At 30.6% G+C, this 14,018-nt stretch overlaps 2 protein-coding genes across 2 annotated transcripts; both read left to right on the top strand.

Annotated features, from left to right (window-relative positions):
- Nucleotides 1–8,086: 8,086 nt before the first annotated feature.
- On the top strand, nucleotides 8,087–9,338 carry LOC124917426 (proline-rich extensin-like protein EPR1). Its single transcript, XM_047457874.1, has 2 exons — nucleotides 8,087–8,827; nucleotides 8,880–9,338. The coding sequence occupies exons 1-2, from the start codon at nucleotides 8,087–8,089 to the stop codon at nucleotides 9,336–9,338; spliced, it is 1,200 nt and encodes a 399-aa protein (XP_047313830.1).
- A 2,584-nt stretch (nucleotides 9,339–11,922) lies between these two features.
- On the top strand, nucleotides 11,923–12,719 carry LOC124917425 (pollen-specific leucine-rich repeat extensin-like protein 3). Its single transcript, XM_047457872.1, has 2 exons — nucleotides 11,923–12,270; nucleotides 12,339–12,719. Exons 1-2 carry the CDS (start codon nucleotides 11,923–11,925, stop codon nucleotides 12,717–12,719), a joined length of 729 nt encoding a protein of 242 aa, XP_047313828.1.
- The last annotated feature ends 1,299 nt before the right edge of the window (nucleotides 12,720–14,018 follow it).

Below are 14,018 nucleotides of genomic sequence, written 5' to 3'. Positions count from 1 at the left end.
GAAGTGCATATCTCTTTTTTACCTAAGAGAAGAGAAATAATGAAAAAATATTTTATTTCAATTGAATAGGGGTAAGCAAATAGTTAATTCAATTTGTTTTATTCAATTCATATTAAATTTAAATTATTATATTCATTCCATAATATTAATTAATATGGATGGTATGATTTGGTTAATATAATTTAACCTTTTTGTTTATCTAATTGGGTAAGTAGGATTTATTTATTTACTTTACTTCTTTTATTTACTAATTTTTAATATAATTTTATTTTTATTTTTTTATTTTTTTTTTTTTTTAAACCACCTGCTTCTAAAAAAAGGTTAATTTTTTAATAATATATTTTATTTATTTATAATAATATTTTATCTATCCAATTAACTAATTCAAATTTATAGTTAAAAAAAGAAAAGGGAAAAGAAAAAATATAATTGCCTAAATAAAAAAAATAAAAAACATTATAAATATAAAACAAATGATTGCCAAAGGCAATAATAATAATAATATATATTGTGGTGAAATAATTAAAATTTTTAAAAAATATATTTAATTTAAATATTTGGATAATTCAAATCCAATTTATATTTAATTAAATCCGAACTCAATCCATCCAAAATAACCAATTCAAATTCAAATTAGTATTTCGAAAAATATTGAATTTTTGATTAATCCGTTCACCCTATATCATCAAACATGATTAAATAGAAAAAATGCATATTTTGTCACTCTTATCTTTGTTATCAACTAATAGTGGCCCCAATAGACCTATCGTTTAACTAATACTAGAATGTATTACAATCGTAAAAAAAAACCTTCTAGCGATTTGTATCGCTATTCATATCCAAACCAATCGCTAGAAGACTATAGCGATTGATCATAAACTAATCGCCATCAATCGTCAAAGGTGTTCTCGCTGTTGCCTTAGTTGGTAACGGCGATTGGTGAATGTCCACTCGCAATTTTCCTATAGCGATTGGTTAGTCTATCAATCGCAATTTCTCTTTACTCTATGGTTAGTATACCCATCCAATTTTCTTTATCACTTTTATATATTTACCTTCTTTATTTTATTTTAATTTCTCTCTCCTCTTATTAAATAATTTTTCTTTCTATCTCTACAAATTAATTTATCACATTTATTCATATTCTCACTATTATTATTTTACTCATTTCTTTGATATTTATTATCTCTCATTTAACGGTTAAAATAACTCAACAATTTACAACAAATTCTCTCATTAAATATTTTAATAATATGTTTAAAATTTAGGGTTTAGAATTTAGATGTTAATGTTTAAATAAATTAATTAGCTAGAGATAAAAGAGAAAGAGAGATAAAATTAAATTTTTTTTTTAATTTCACAGGTAAACGGTGGATACTCAGTCGCTGATCATTTTTCTTAATTTAATTTATTTAGATTTCTTTCCTGGTTATTTGTCAAACTTTTCATAATTTTAAAATCTTTATGTCTATCACTTAAATTTGACTTTATCCATCTATTATTTTATTTATTATTTGTCCAAAACTTTGCATGTCCTCTTCTCATTTCAAATCATAGATTTCGTGAATACAAACAAATTCTCAAAATCTCACCCATTTAGATTTAGTTTGTTTGTAAAATAGGGTCTCTATTTTCCACTATATAAACTAGTGTTCTCAAATATAATTTGCAAGCAGTTAATAAAGAGTAGTTTACTATGGAGTCTACTTTTCATCCATTGTTGATTTTGTTATTGGTGGTAATAACTCTCTCCACCATCGTTGTCGATGCTGACACATTTGCAGCGTATCCTTTACCTGTGATCCATAAACCGCATAAGAAACCACATCCATCGCCTCCACCGCCACCTACAGAGAATCTTACTCCAATTTTGTACCATCTATTAGCGTCGGACCATTTTGTGAAACCACCGCCCATACAGAAGCCTACACCAGCTCCGCATCAACCATCGCCGATACAAAAGCCTGTACCAGCTCCACATCATTCATCACTATCAGTTGAGGGGGAATCGCTAGTTGGGGGAAAACTACCGCCTCATAAAAGTATATCAAAATTTAGAAGGCAACTACCTCCACCTGTATGTTGTCCATAAAAAAAATTATATATATATAAATATATGAACTAATTTTATGAATAAATCTTTATGAATTTAGAGCACATTATCAATTAATGATCATGTTTGGCCGATTAATATTTCAGTTTTATTCTTTATCCATCACTAGTCCAATCTATTGGAGATTACTCGTTACCATCCTTAACCAAAAAAATTACTATTTCATCTTATATGGAACTACATAACAATAGTATTAATTAATTATAAATGAAATAATTATACTTGACTCTATTCAAACAAGATCTTAAGTGTTTTGAGTGTTTTTGAAATAATGCAAGTGTAATGATCTATATGTTAGATATAATTTTTAAAAAGTGGTTAGAGGTCAAATATTTAAAATATTCTAAAGTACTATTATTTCTTACTAAATGAATTAATAAACATATTTAAAAAATCATAATTAATTATATTAACTTATATTCTAAAAAAAATAAACAATATTATATCTTACTCAAATTTGTTTTTCATATATATATATATATATATATATATATATATATATATTAAATATAGTTAATATAATTAATTAAAAAATTATAATTAATTATAATAACTTATATACTAAAAAAAAATTAAAACAATATTATATATTACTCAAAATTGTTTTTCACTAAATACATTTAATCTTAAATATATATATATATATATATAATCAACGTCATTAATTTTTTTTCTCTCTCATCTCTCTTACTTTATCTTTCTTAATAAAATTTTAAATTTTAAAATTATAAATATATTTTGTCTTATATTTTTTTTTCTTTCTTAATTATTTTCTCCCTAATTAATTAATTAATTAATTAATTATATATATATATATATTCTCACTAATCATAAAATATATATTTTTTATTAATAATTTATATATATATATATATATTTTAAATGTAGATAACTTATATATTATATTTTTCATCATTAATTTTTTATAAATATATTTTATCTTTTATTATAATTTTTTTCTCACATCATATATATATATATATAATATTTTCTTTATTAGCATAAATAATTTTTTTGTTAATATAAAAATTAACTATTTAGTAATAAATATTAAATACAAAATATATATAGGTATATATAAAATAATAAAATTATTTCAACAATCTCAAGTGGTTTAGCGGTTAAAGTGTCCACATTTTATGCTTAAGATCAGGGTTCGAATCCTAAAACATGCAATATATTTTCAATGTAACTTTAATATATGGCAACGCGCAACTTTTAAACAAAGGTACGAGGCATTTGAAAGTGTGAGGTCGGAATTAGTGGTTCGTTTGGCGAATATTTGAAAGTGTGAGGTCACGAGATGGAGGTCGGATGGTGGGTGGCTTGGTAAGCATTTAGAGTGTGAAGTCTTGAGATGAAGGTCGGGTGGTGGGTGGTTTTTCGAGTGTGAGGTCGGAATTAGTTGTTGGTTTGTCGAGCATTTGAAAGTGTGTGGTCACGAGATGGAGGTCGAGTGGTGGGTGGTTTGTCGAGTGTGAGGTCGGGAATTAGTGGTTGGTTTGACGAGTATTTAAAAGTGTGAGGTCACGAGATGGAGATCGAGTGGTGGGTGGTTTGTCGAGTGTGAGGTCAGAATTAATTGTTGGTTTGACGAGCATTTGAAAGTGTGAGGTCACGAGATAGAGTTCGAGTGATAGGTGGTTTGTCGAGTGTGAGGTCAGAATTAATTATTGGTTTGGCGAGTATTTGAAAGTGTGAGGTCATGAGATCGATGTCGGGTGGTGGGTGGTTTGTCGAGTGTGAGATCGGAATTAGGGTTGGTTTGGCGAGCATTTGAAAGTGTGTGGTTATGAGATGTAGGTTAGGTGGATGGTTTGTCAAGTGTAAAGTCGACTAAGATTAGTATGTGGTTCCTCGAGGAGATAAAAAAGACATATGAAAAGGTGTAAGTCACAAGATGATGATCAATTGAGGGGTTAAGTGGGGTGTCGAGGGGATAAAGTGTGAGGTCATAAGATAAAGGTCGGGTGATAGGTGGTTTATCGAGTGTGAGGTCAGAATTAGTTATTAGTTTGACGAGCATTTGAAAGTGTGAGGTCACGCGATGAAGGTCGGTTGGTGGGTGGTTTATCGAGTGTGAGGTTGGAATTTATTGATTTGGCAAGCATTTGAAAGTGTGAGGTCACGAGATCGGGGTCGAGTGGTGGTGGTTTGTTGAGTGTGAGGTCAGAATTAGTGCTTGGTTTGGCGAACATTTGAAAGTGTGTGATCACGAGATGGAGGTCAGAATATTTCAAAAAATGTGTGAGAATAATTGAAAAATCTCTAAGAAATAGATGATTGTTAATTTTTTTACAAATTTGATAAAGTATTTGAGAAAAATATACTATGTTAATATAAAAAAACGAATATTTATTTATTTGTAAAAGCCTTAAATAACTAAAATTGTGATAATTCAAGTAGGGTTGTGCAAAAACATCAGAAAACTGATAATCATACCGAACTGATAGCTTACCGATTTCATTTAACTAGTTTATCATTTAACCGATTCTAATGATTCTAGTTAACCGGTTTTTTACTAGTTAAACGGTTCAGTTTACGATTGAATATAATTTAATTATATTTTTATATTATATAATTTATACTAGTTATATTATAAATATTAGATATATAATAAATAATATTTAATAATATATATTAGTTATTTTAAATTTTAAATTATATAAAATTATTTTTTACTTTTATTTTATATGATTATAAATTTAGAGAGGGAGACTCTTAAAAAATTATTATATTGTTACACTAATATAATATATTATCATATAATATATATTATATAGACAAAAAGATGGAGAATAACATAATAAGAGAATGCAAATAAAGATTTTAAAAAAAATCATTTAATATTTAATTTCAAATTATTGGTTCTCAGTTAAACCCGGTTAATCGATCGGAACCGACTAGTAGAATCAGAACCGGTAAAACAAATGTCAATATCGGTCGGTTAATCGGTTTGCAAAATAAGAGGTAATATCAAACTTATTCGGAACCGATTAACCGAACGGTTAAACACCCTTAAATTCAAACCTCGTTTTTAAACAATTTAAATTTCGAGTCATATTTGATGTAAACAACTCAAATTTAAACTTCAAATAACAATTAAAGTCTATCATCTTTCTATAGATTTGTCATTGTAATAGTTACTACAACAACAATGTGAGTCAAATCAAATATCAAATTAAGAACATGGGAAATATTAAAACAAACAATATAACACTCCATATGAAATTATATAAGTTTATAAGACACCATAATAGTTAAGTGAAAACATTCTATATCTAGAAAACTAAAATTTACAAGTTCGATTCTCCCTTAAAACGTTTTAAACTGAAATTGACGATTTTAAAAATTTTATGCTAACTTCCTACCTTAATATATAAAAAAAAAAAAAAAAGACTTTTAAGTTTCTAAGTCAATATGTAGCCACAAATCCTTCTTAATGGGTATCAAATTCACAAATGCTTTTATTTATAAGCCTCTTAGTCATGGTTATTGAAAGAGGCGGCACAAGGGTAACCCAATAAGTCCATTGGCAAATGCACTCATGGCAGGCTGGCAGCTCAATAGCCCAACAAGTCCAGGGCAAATGCATGATGCACTCATGGCAGCCCAATGCCTTAATACATTTTTTTCCCTTTTCTCTCTAATCCTTTCTCTTAAGAATATTAAAAAAGAATATTGGTCTGGTTATTGATAACTTTATAGTTAGTGTCAAACAAAATTAATTGAAAGTAGTTATCAAATTGTAATATTAATCAACATCACCACCGAAATTATTTTTTTAATAAATTAGTGACTCTGTTTTAAAAAATAAATAATTTTTTTAAATATTTATGTTTAAATAATTTAAACTAAAAGGATTTTTAAAAAATTAAATTTTAATTTGATTACCATATATTCCCGAATTATTTAAAAATGGAACCCAAATTAATTATCTTTAATTAATTTTAAAAGCGGTCAGGTATCATTTAAAAATCTTTTAAAATAATGTTTTATTTTAAAAAGAAAATTTCAGACACGCAAACCGAGGTTGAAATTCTCAAACTCGAGCCTTTCCGTGAAACCTAAACTAAAGGATTTTTCCGAAAGTTGCACATGTTTTTTTAAATTGAGTGTTTGTTTCGAGATTTACGCATTTTAATTTATTGAAAATGGTTTTGGTAATTAAAAGATGAAAAAATAGAAGAGTGATAGATTGGTATTTATTTTTCATATAATTCAAAACGATATAATTTTGTGTACGAATTACTAATTTAAACGTATTTGTGTTTTAAATTGAGTGTTTATCGAGATATACACGTTCAAAAATACATAATTATGTATAAATATCTTAAAAAACGTATGATTTAGGAGAATAATTAAAAATTTTAAAGAATAGAGAAGTTCTATATTTTTATAAATATGATAAACTAATTGAGAAAAATAATAATATATTAAAATAAGAAGGCGGATATTGATTTGTTTGTGATAAACCTTACATAATTAAAATTGTGAAAAATTCAATCCTCATTTTAAACCGATCAAAGTTCCAAATATTTGATAAAACAACTAAAGTTCACCACATATCAAATTATTATGGTGTTATCATTTAAATCAAATATCAAATTAAGAACCGACAAACATAATATATATATATATATATATATATATATATATATATATATATATATATATATATTATATATATATATATATATATATATACTATTAGTTTCTTACATTTATAAGAAAAATTAAGTTTCTCAACTGACATGTAGCAGGAAAACCTAAATCCTTAATGGGTATACATTTATAGTCATGGGTATGGAGGGAGGCAGCTCATGGGCAATCCGCAATCCAATGGTCTAATTAAAATTTTTATTTTTCTCTACATACCTTTCTTTCAAATTAAAAGAGTTTAAGTTGAAAAATATTAATTATATATTTTTATTATTATTTATATATATAATTAATTATTTTAAATCTAAATAATTTTAAAATTTTATATATTTAAATATAAAATGAATTAAAAAATAATAATAATAAATAACACTATAAACAAATTATTTATAAAATTAATTATATTAATTTATTTATTTATAATGTAAAATTTTATAAATCATAAAATTTTATTATAATAAATTTAAAATAATAAAAAATTACATATTTAACCAATTATTTAAAATCAAACTTTTAAACTTTTTTTTTATGAGTTAAGAAATTTTAACAAATTTTATTTCTTTCCATTTTTTCTTTTATCACTCTTTCTCTTAAAAATAATAAATTAAATAATAAAAAATTAAATTAAATTTGACATGTGGCAGCCCAAATTTTACAGACATGCGGTTATCAATACTACTAGTAATAACTTCATAGTTATTGTCATACAAAAATTAATGATAAGTAGTTATCAAATTGTAGTATTAATATTAATCCTTACAAAAATATAAAAAAATCAAATACAAGTAACCATTAAATAGTGATGTCAAACTAGGACTAATTGAAAAAACATCACCGACATTATTTTTTAATAAATTGAATAGAAAAAAGAAAAAGATTCAACCAGTTTTGGACGAAATGGGCATTGTTACTTGCACAAATGAGCATAATACATTTTGAGGTGCATTTCTTGAATGCAAACCTACTTTGGTGAATAACAATAGTAAATATTAATTAGACATGTCTTTATGGCCTTCTTTTCCGGTAACTTTGTCAAACTTCTTCACAATTTTAGAAACTTAATGCCATCACTTCAATTTGGACCTTACCCATCTTCCCATCTATATCATCTTATTTATTACTATGCCCAAAACGTGTCTCTTTGCATGCCATCTTCTTTTTTCAAACCATAGACTTTCTGAAAACAAACAAATTCTCAAAATCTCACACAAATTCTCAAAATCTCACACATATATGCCTAGTTTGGTTGCAAATGAGACCTCTAGTTTTCTCTATATAAGAGAGTGTTGTCAAGTATAATTTAGTATACCAATGAAGTCTGCTTTTCATCCCTTGTTGATCCTGTTCCTGGTGGTGATTACTCAATCCACCAATGCCTCTACTAATACTGGCTATGGAGGATACCAACCTCCATCATCTACACCGCCGCCAACTCCGACGTACTCTTCCCCGCCTCCGCCAACTCCGTCCTATCCTTCACCTCCGGTGGTTGTGAAACCACCTACACATAAACCACCTAAGACACCACACTATCCATCGCCACCCACTAAGAAGCCTACTCCAACTCCGTACTATCCATCCCCACCAGTTGTGGTAAAACCGCCACCTAAGACACCATATTATCCATCGCCGCCAGTTGTGGTGAAACCACCTCCAAAGACACCATACTATCCATCACCACCCACAGAGAAGCCAACTCCTACTCCAACTCCGTACCGTCCACCAGTTGTGGTGAAACCACCTCCTAAGACACCACAATATCCCTCGCCGCCAGTTGTGGTGAAACCACCTCCTAAGACACCACACTATCCATCGCCACCCACTAAGCCTACTCCTACTCCAACTCCGTACCGTCCACCAGTTGTGGTGAAACCACCACCTAAGACACCACAATATCCCTCACCACCAGTTGTGGTGAAACCACCTCCTAAGACACCATACTATCCATCCCCTCCTACTAAGAAGCCTACTCCAACTCCAACTCCGTACCGTCCACCAGTTGTGGTGAACCCACCGCCTAAGACACCACAATATCCCTCGCCACCAGTAGTGGTGAAACCACCTCCTAAGACACCACACTATCCATCGCCACCCCACTGAGAAGCCTACTCCAACTCCATACAGTCCACCAGTTGTGGTGAAACCACCGCCTAAGACACCACACTATCCATCACCGCCAGTAGTGGTGAAACCACCTCCAAAGACACCATACTATCCATCGCCACCCATTGAGAAGCCTACTCCAACACCGTACAGTCCATCGCCGCCAATTGTGGAGAAACCACCGCCTAAGACACCACACTATCCATCGCCGCCCGTTGTGGTGAAACCGCCCTCCAAAGACACCACACTATCCATCGCCCCCACTGAGAAGCCTACTCCAACTCCGTACTATCCATCCCCGCCAGTTGTGGTGAAACCGCCGCCTAAGACACCACACTATCCATCGCCGAAGCCTACTCCAACTCCGTACCAGCCTACTCCAACTCCGTACCGTCCATCACCACCTGATCATTTGGGGAAACCGCCAGTTGATGATGATGTGAAAACCACCACCTCATAAAAGTAAGCCAAAGCCAAAAACCACCGGTGGTGATACGAACCTCCTCCAAGTTATCCATATGGGAAGCCGCCACCTCCACCCATTTACTAGAAACCAACATAGGCTTTGGTTAGGTTGTCACATGAGAGATAAATCTAATAGTACCGTGTAGTGCTTAATTATCTATGTATGGCACATTAAGAAGGGAATCTTGTTTGTTTGTGTGTTTGTTTCAACTCTACTTTTAAATCAATGGCTAAAGATAACAGCTAGTATTACCTTAAACGCATGCATGCATATGCACAATTGTTGGCTGATTTCTCTTGCCCTCTGTTTGTCTTCTGTCTTTGTTATAATCTGATCAAATCTCCTATTTCTTACTTTAACTACAAAATAAATGAAATAAACTTAATCAAATGCCTCAATACTTCTAACATCCAATTGTTCATTCTCAAAAACTTGCATGCCATATTTCGCAGTTGATTCAGAAGAATTAATTAATTCAATTTCATCAATCTCGACTTCAATCATGCTCAATTCAAACTCAAGGTTCACATGATTAATTAATCCAATTTCAAACTTCAATTTAACAAAACCCAAATGTCAATTTACAAATCAAGCTAATCCTTAAGCTTACAACGAACCCTAATGATCAATTCGAATTTTATCCTTTATCCCCACAAAATATAGTTTCCTATTCTTAAATCTCTTGTTTTGAGTTTGGATTCAACAGTTGGTTTAAGGCTTTGTTTAACACGAGCTCTATAGTCATGCCCTTCATTCAACATTTTAGGACTTTTTCAAAACCTGTCTGTTTTTCCAGAAATGGAGCTTAAGGGTCTGTTCATTCTTCAATAAAAAAGAAGAAGAAAACCAACCCATATGTTTATCTCAAACTAGGACCAAATAGGCTAAGGTAGCTCCTATGTCCTAATCAAATCTTAGATCAAATAAGCCCTAAAACCTGCAAGACCTTATACCTATCCTAACAAGGAATTAGTCTTAGAATGTCACTTTCTAGATCTCAAACACTATGCTTATATCAAACAAACCAAAAGTAGATGCAATTACATAAAACACATCATAAGAGCTATATCAAACAGAACATACATTTCATCAGACCAATTTATACATTTGGAAACCGACTAAAATGACTAAAAAAATCGACATTGTAGAGAAATATAGGGAATTTGATCCTCCCATCACAGTATAATCACATTTGAACTGATTAAACAACAGAAAGGATTGAACAGTGTACCTAGTGCTGGACTTGAGATCGCGTAGGGTTATGTGCTTCAGGATGTTCTTGCCGGGATTAGGAGCTACCGGAGCTCAATACTGAAGAAGGTTTGGAGTAAGGAGAGATAGAAGAGGTTCTCCTCAAAAAATCCTGGCAAGAGGAAACCGCCGCTTCCCGGAAGGTCCGGCGGCGTCTTCCACCGGCGTCAAAACGGAGTTTTTTCCCGACCCAGTCATTTCTCTATAAAAAAAAATAAAAAATAAAAAAAATTATAATAATAATAATTAATGTTTTATTTGCCATGTAGTAAAAATAATCTTATATATTATCACATTTTTTTTTTAATTCAATAAAAAAAAAGTACTTTTTCTGTTAAAAAACTTATTACCAATTGTAAAAAAATTAAAGAAATTAATTTTAATAAATATTTGAAATATAGAAAAAAAAAAAAAAAAAAACTCATTATACAGATTTTATTGACGAAATGACCCTAAAGAATTATATTTGCATCCGTGGTCACCACTTAATTTTTATTGCTTTGGTGACCACTTTATTTTTTGAACGAAAATACCTTCATCGCAAATACTTACATTTTTTCATTTCGTTATTTTTTACTTCTTTTTTCTCTCTCTCTCTCTTCTCGAGACGACACGACGGCGGAACCCTAAACAAACATATTACACCGATCACGACGAAAACATGTTCTAATATCAGGTGATTGAATTCATTTATGTTCTTATTTTCATTATGTTCATTTTCAAACCCTGAATCATTAAGTTTTATTATTCATCTTAGTTGTTCATCTTGTCGATGATAATGTTTGCAGTTGATGATGTCCTGATTTGGTTCTGTTTCAAGAAAGATTCATTTGATTCTCAAAACAACTTTAAATATAAAATAATAAGAACTTCCAACCAAATCCAGAGGATAGGTTGAGCCACTAATGAACCTATATCTTAATTAAAAAAAAATCATTTTTTATCTTCTTTATCATTTTTTTTCTCAACCTTTCACTTTTTTTAAAAAAAAAATATTAAATATTTGCTTTCTTAATCTTTCACTTTCTTTTAAAAAGTATTAAAAAATATATAAACAGATCCTGATTTATGTGGATGATAACTTCATTTATTTGGACTTATTATTAGGGGATTTGTCAAACTTCTTTATATATACTTTTAGAAACTTTATTTTATATACTTTTAGTAACTTTATGTTATCTCTTAAACCATGGATTTTCATAATTCAAATAAATTCTTACAATCTTACCTATAAGTCTTGTATGGTTGTTAAACAGGATCTCTATTTTTCTATATATAAGAGAGTGTTCTCAAGTATAAGTACAAGGTAGTAAATTGATAGTATACTATGAAATCTGTTTATAATCCCTTACTGATCCTGTCGCTGGTCGTAATTACTCTCTCCACCAATGTCGGCGGTAGGCCCGTACAAAAGCCTATGCCAGCTCCGCACCATTCATCACCGCCAGTTGAGGAGAAACCACCCGTTGATGTGAAACCACCTTCCCATAAATCGCCTAAGACACCACATCCATCGCCTCCACCACCAACCACTGAGAAACCTATGCCATCACCGCCAAAAGAAGGGAAACCACCGGTTGATGCAAAACCACCTCCCTATAAATCGCCTAAGATACCACATCAATCGCCTACTCCGCCACCCACAAAGAAGCCTATGCCATCACCACCAGTTGATGTGAAACCACCTTCCCATAAATCTCCTAAGACACCACATCCATTGCCTCCACCGCCACCACAGATAAGACTATGCCATCACCACCAGTTGATGAGAAACCACCTTCCCATAAATCTCCTAAGACACCACATTCATCGCCTCCACCGCCACCCACAGATAAGCCTATTTCATCACCTCCAGTTGATGTGAAACCACCTTCCCATAAATCTCCTAAGACGCCACTTCCACCGCCACCCACATCGTCGTCAAATCATTTGGTGAAATCGTCGCCCGTACAGAAGGCTGCACAAGCTCCGCACCATCCATCACTGCCCATACATAAGCCTAGTCCAGCTCCGCACCATCCATCACCGCTAGATGAGGGGAAATCGTGGGTTAATGTTAGAGACCCTCCTAAAAGTAATTCAAAGCATCACCACGTGATGCCGCCATCACCATCCGTTTACTAAGAGTCAACTTAGGCCGGTTAAGTTGGCACATGAGAGATCTATTTAATAGTAAATTTAGTACTTTTAATTATCTATGTATGGACATTAAGAAGGAAATATGGTTGGTTGCTGTTAAATTTTAGAAAAATAACAGAATTGAAAGTGTTATTATTGAAATAATTAATCTCTCCCTTAATACAAAATTTTTTATTAACTTTAAATAAAAAAATAACTATCAACTATTAAAATTAATTAATTAATTAACAATTTAATAATATACCAAATAAAGTTTTACCTTAACAAAAAACAAGTTTATCAAATTAGTTTTTCATTAGAATGTTGTCATTTTGTCCCTTTTATTGAAGTCAAATTCTTTATTCCCTAAAATTTATTTTCATATAAACTCACACCAGATGAACCATTTCATTTTCAGCCAGCCCAATTTAGTCCTTCCATTTTTTTAAGGCTACCCAATGTAGACCTTCTATTTTTTTAAGCTACTAGAGCAATGTGAACAAAATCAAACACATCCATAGTACTAGAGCATGTAAATAATGATTTGTTATAGTTTTCTTCAATGAGTAAAATAAGTCTATCATATAATGAGATATACAATAAGTAATGTAAAGAAACTTAGCAAATTAACAACATTGTCTTTGTGTCGATATAAAGTTGCAATGCATTATTAGTTTTTATTGCAAAAAGATTTAATAAATCATTATCGTCGCCACACAGCATTTTATAAAGACATGTCGAGAAAGAAACTAAAAAAGACGAATTAAACCTGATAGATATAAATGTCAAATTACCATAAGATACAAATTGAGTCCCTCGATTGATAAGGATGCCCAATAAACACTTGATTTATGCCCTTCAAAAGTTTTTAGACATGAACCATCAAATATAGCCCAGATCTTTATCGTTGTATCATGATGCATAAAGTAATAACACATTAAATTGGAGAAAATATATCGACCAAATCTCTCTTGTGACATTTTAGAATAACTGCAAGTACCATACATTCATCTAGAAATGACAAAGGATGCATTTGGTCCGAATAGAATTGTAAGAAAGTGAAAGATAGAATAACCGCAAATATCATGCATGCCTAAAAAATGACAAATGGTACATTTTTTCTGAACATAATTATAAGAAAATGAATGGAGGTATTAATTTCAATAAAATTTGAAACATAGAAAAAAGATTTTGCAAAAAGAAATAGAATTTCAACTTAGTTTAAAAAATAAATTCAGGAATGAACAGTCTAGTTAAAACTTGTATACTATCAAACTTTTCACTTTCTTTTAACCTACATTACTT

This window comes from Impatiens glandulifera, unplaced genomic scaffold (genome assembly GCF_907164915.1).
Source record: "Impatiens glandulifera unplaced genomic scaffold, dImpGla2.1, whole genome shotgun sequence".
NCBI classification, from domain to species: Eukaryota; Viridiplantae; Streptophyta; class Magnoliopsida; order Ericales; family Balsaminaceae; genus Impatiens; species Impatiens glandulifera.
The sequence above is the reverse complement of the archived record's forward strand: the minus strand, read 5'-3'. Positions and strand labels throughout refer to the sequence as shown.

Coding starts and splice junctions, on each gene's coding strand:
- LOC124917426 (XM_047457874.1), top strand. CDS start 8,087: ATGAAGTCTGCTTTTCATCCCTTGTTGATCCTGTTCCTGGTGGTGATT. Junction 8,828..8,879: donor ATCCCTCGCCACCAGTAGTG/GTGAAACCACCT, acceptor CCCACTGAGAAG/CCTACTCCAACTCCATACAG.
- LOC124917425 (XM_047457872.1), top strand. CDS start 11,923: ATGAAATCTGTTTATAATCCCTTACTGATCCTGTCGCTGGTCGTAATT. Junction 12,271..12,338: donor TGCCATCACCACCAGTTGAT/GTGAAACCACCT, acceptor ACCACAGATAAG/ACTATGCCATCACCACCAGT.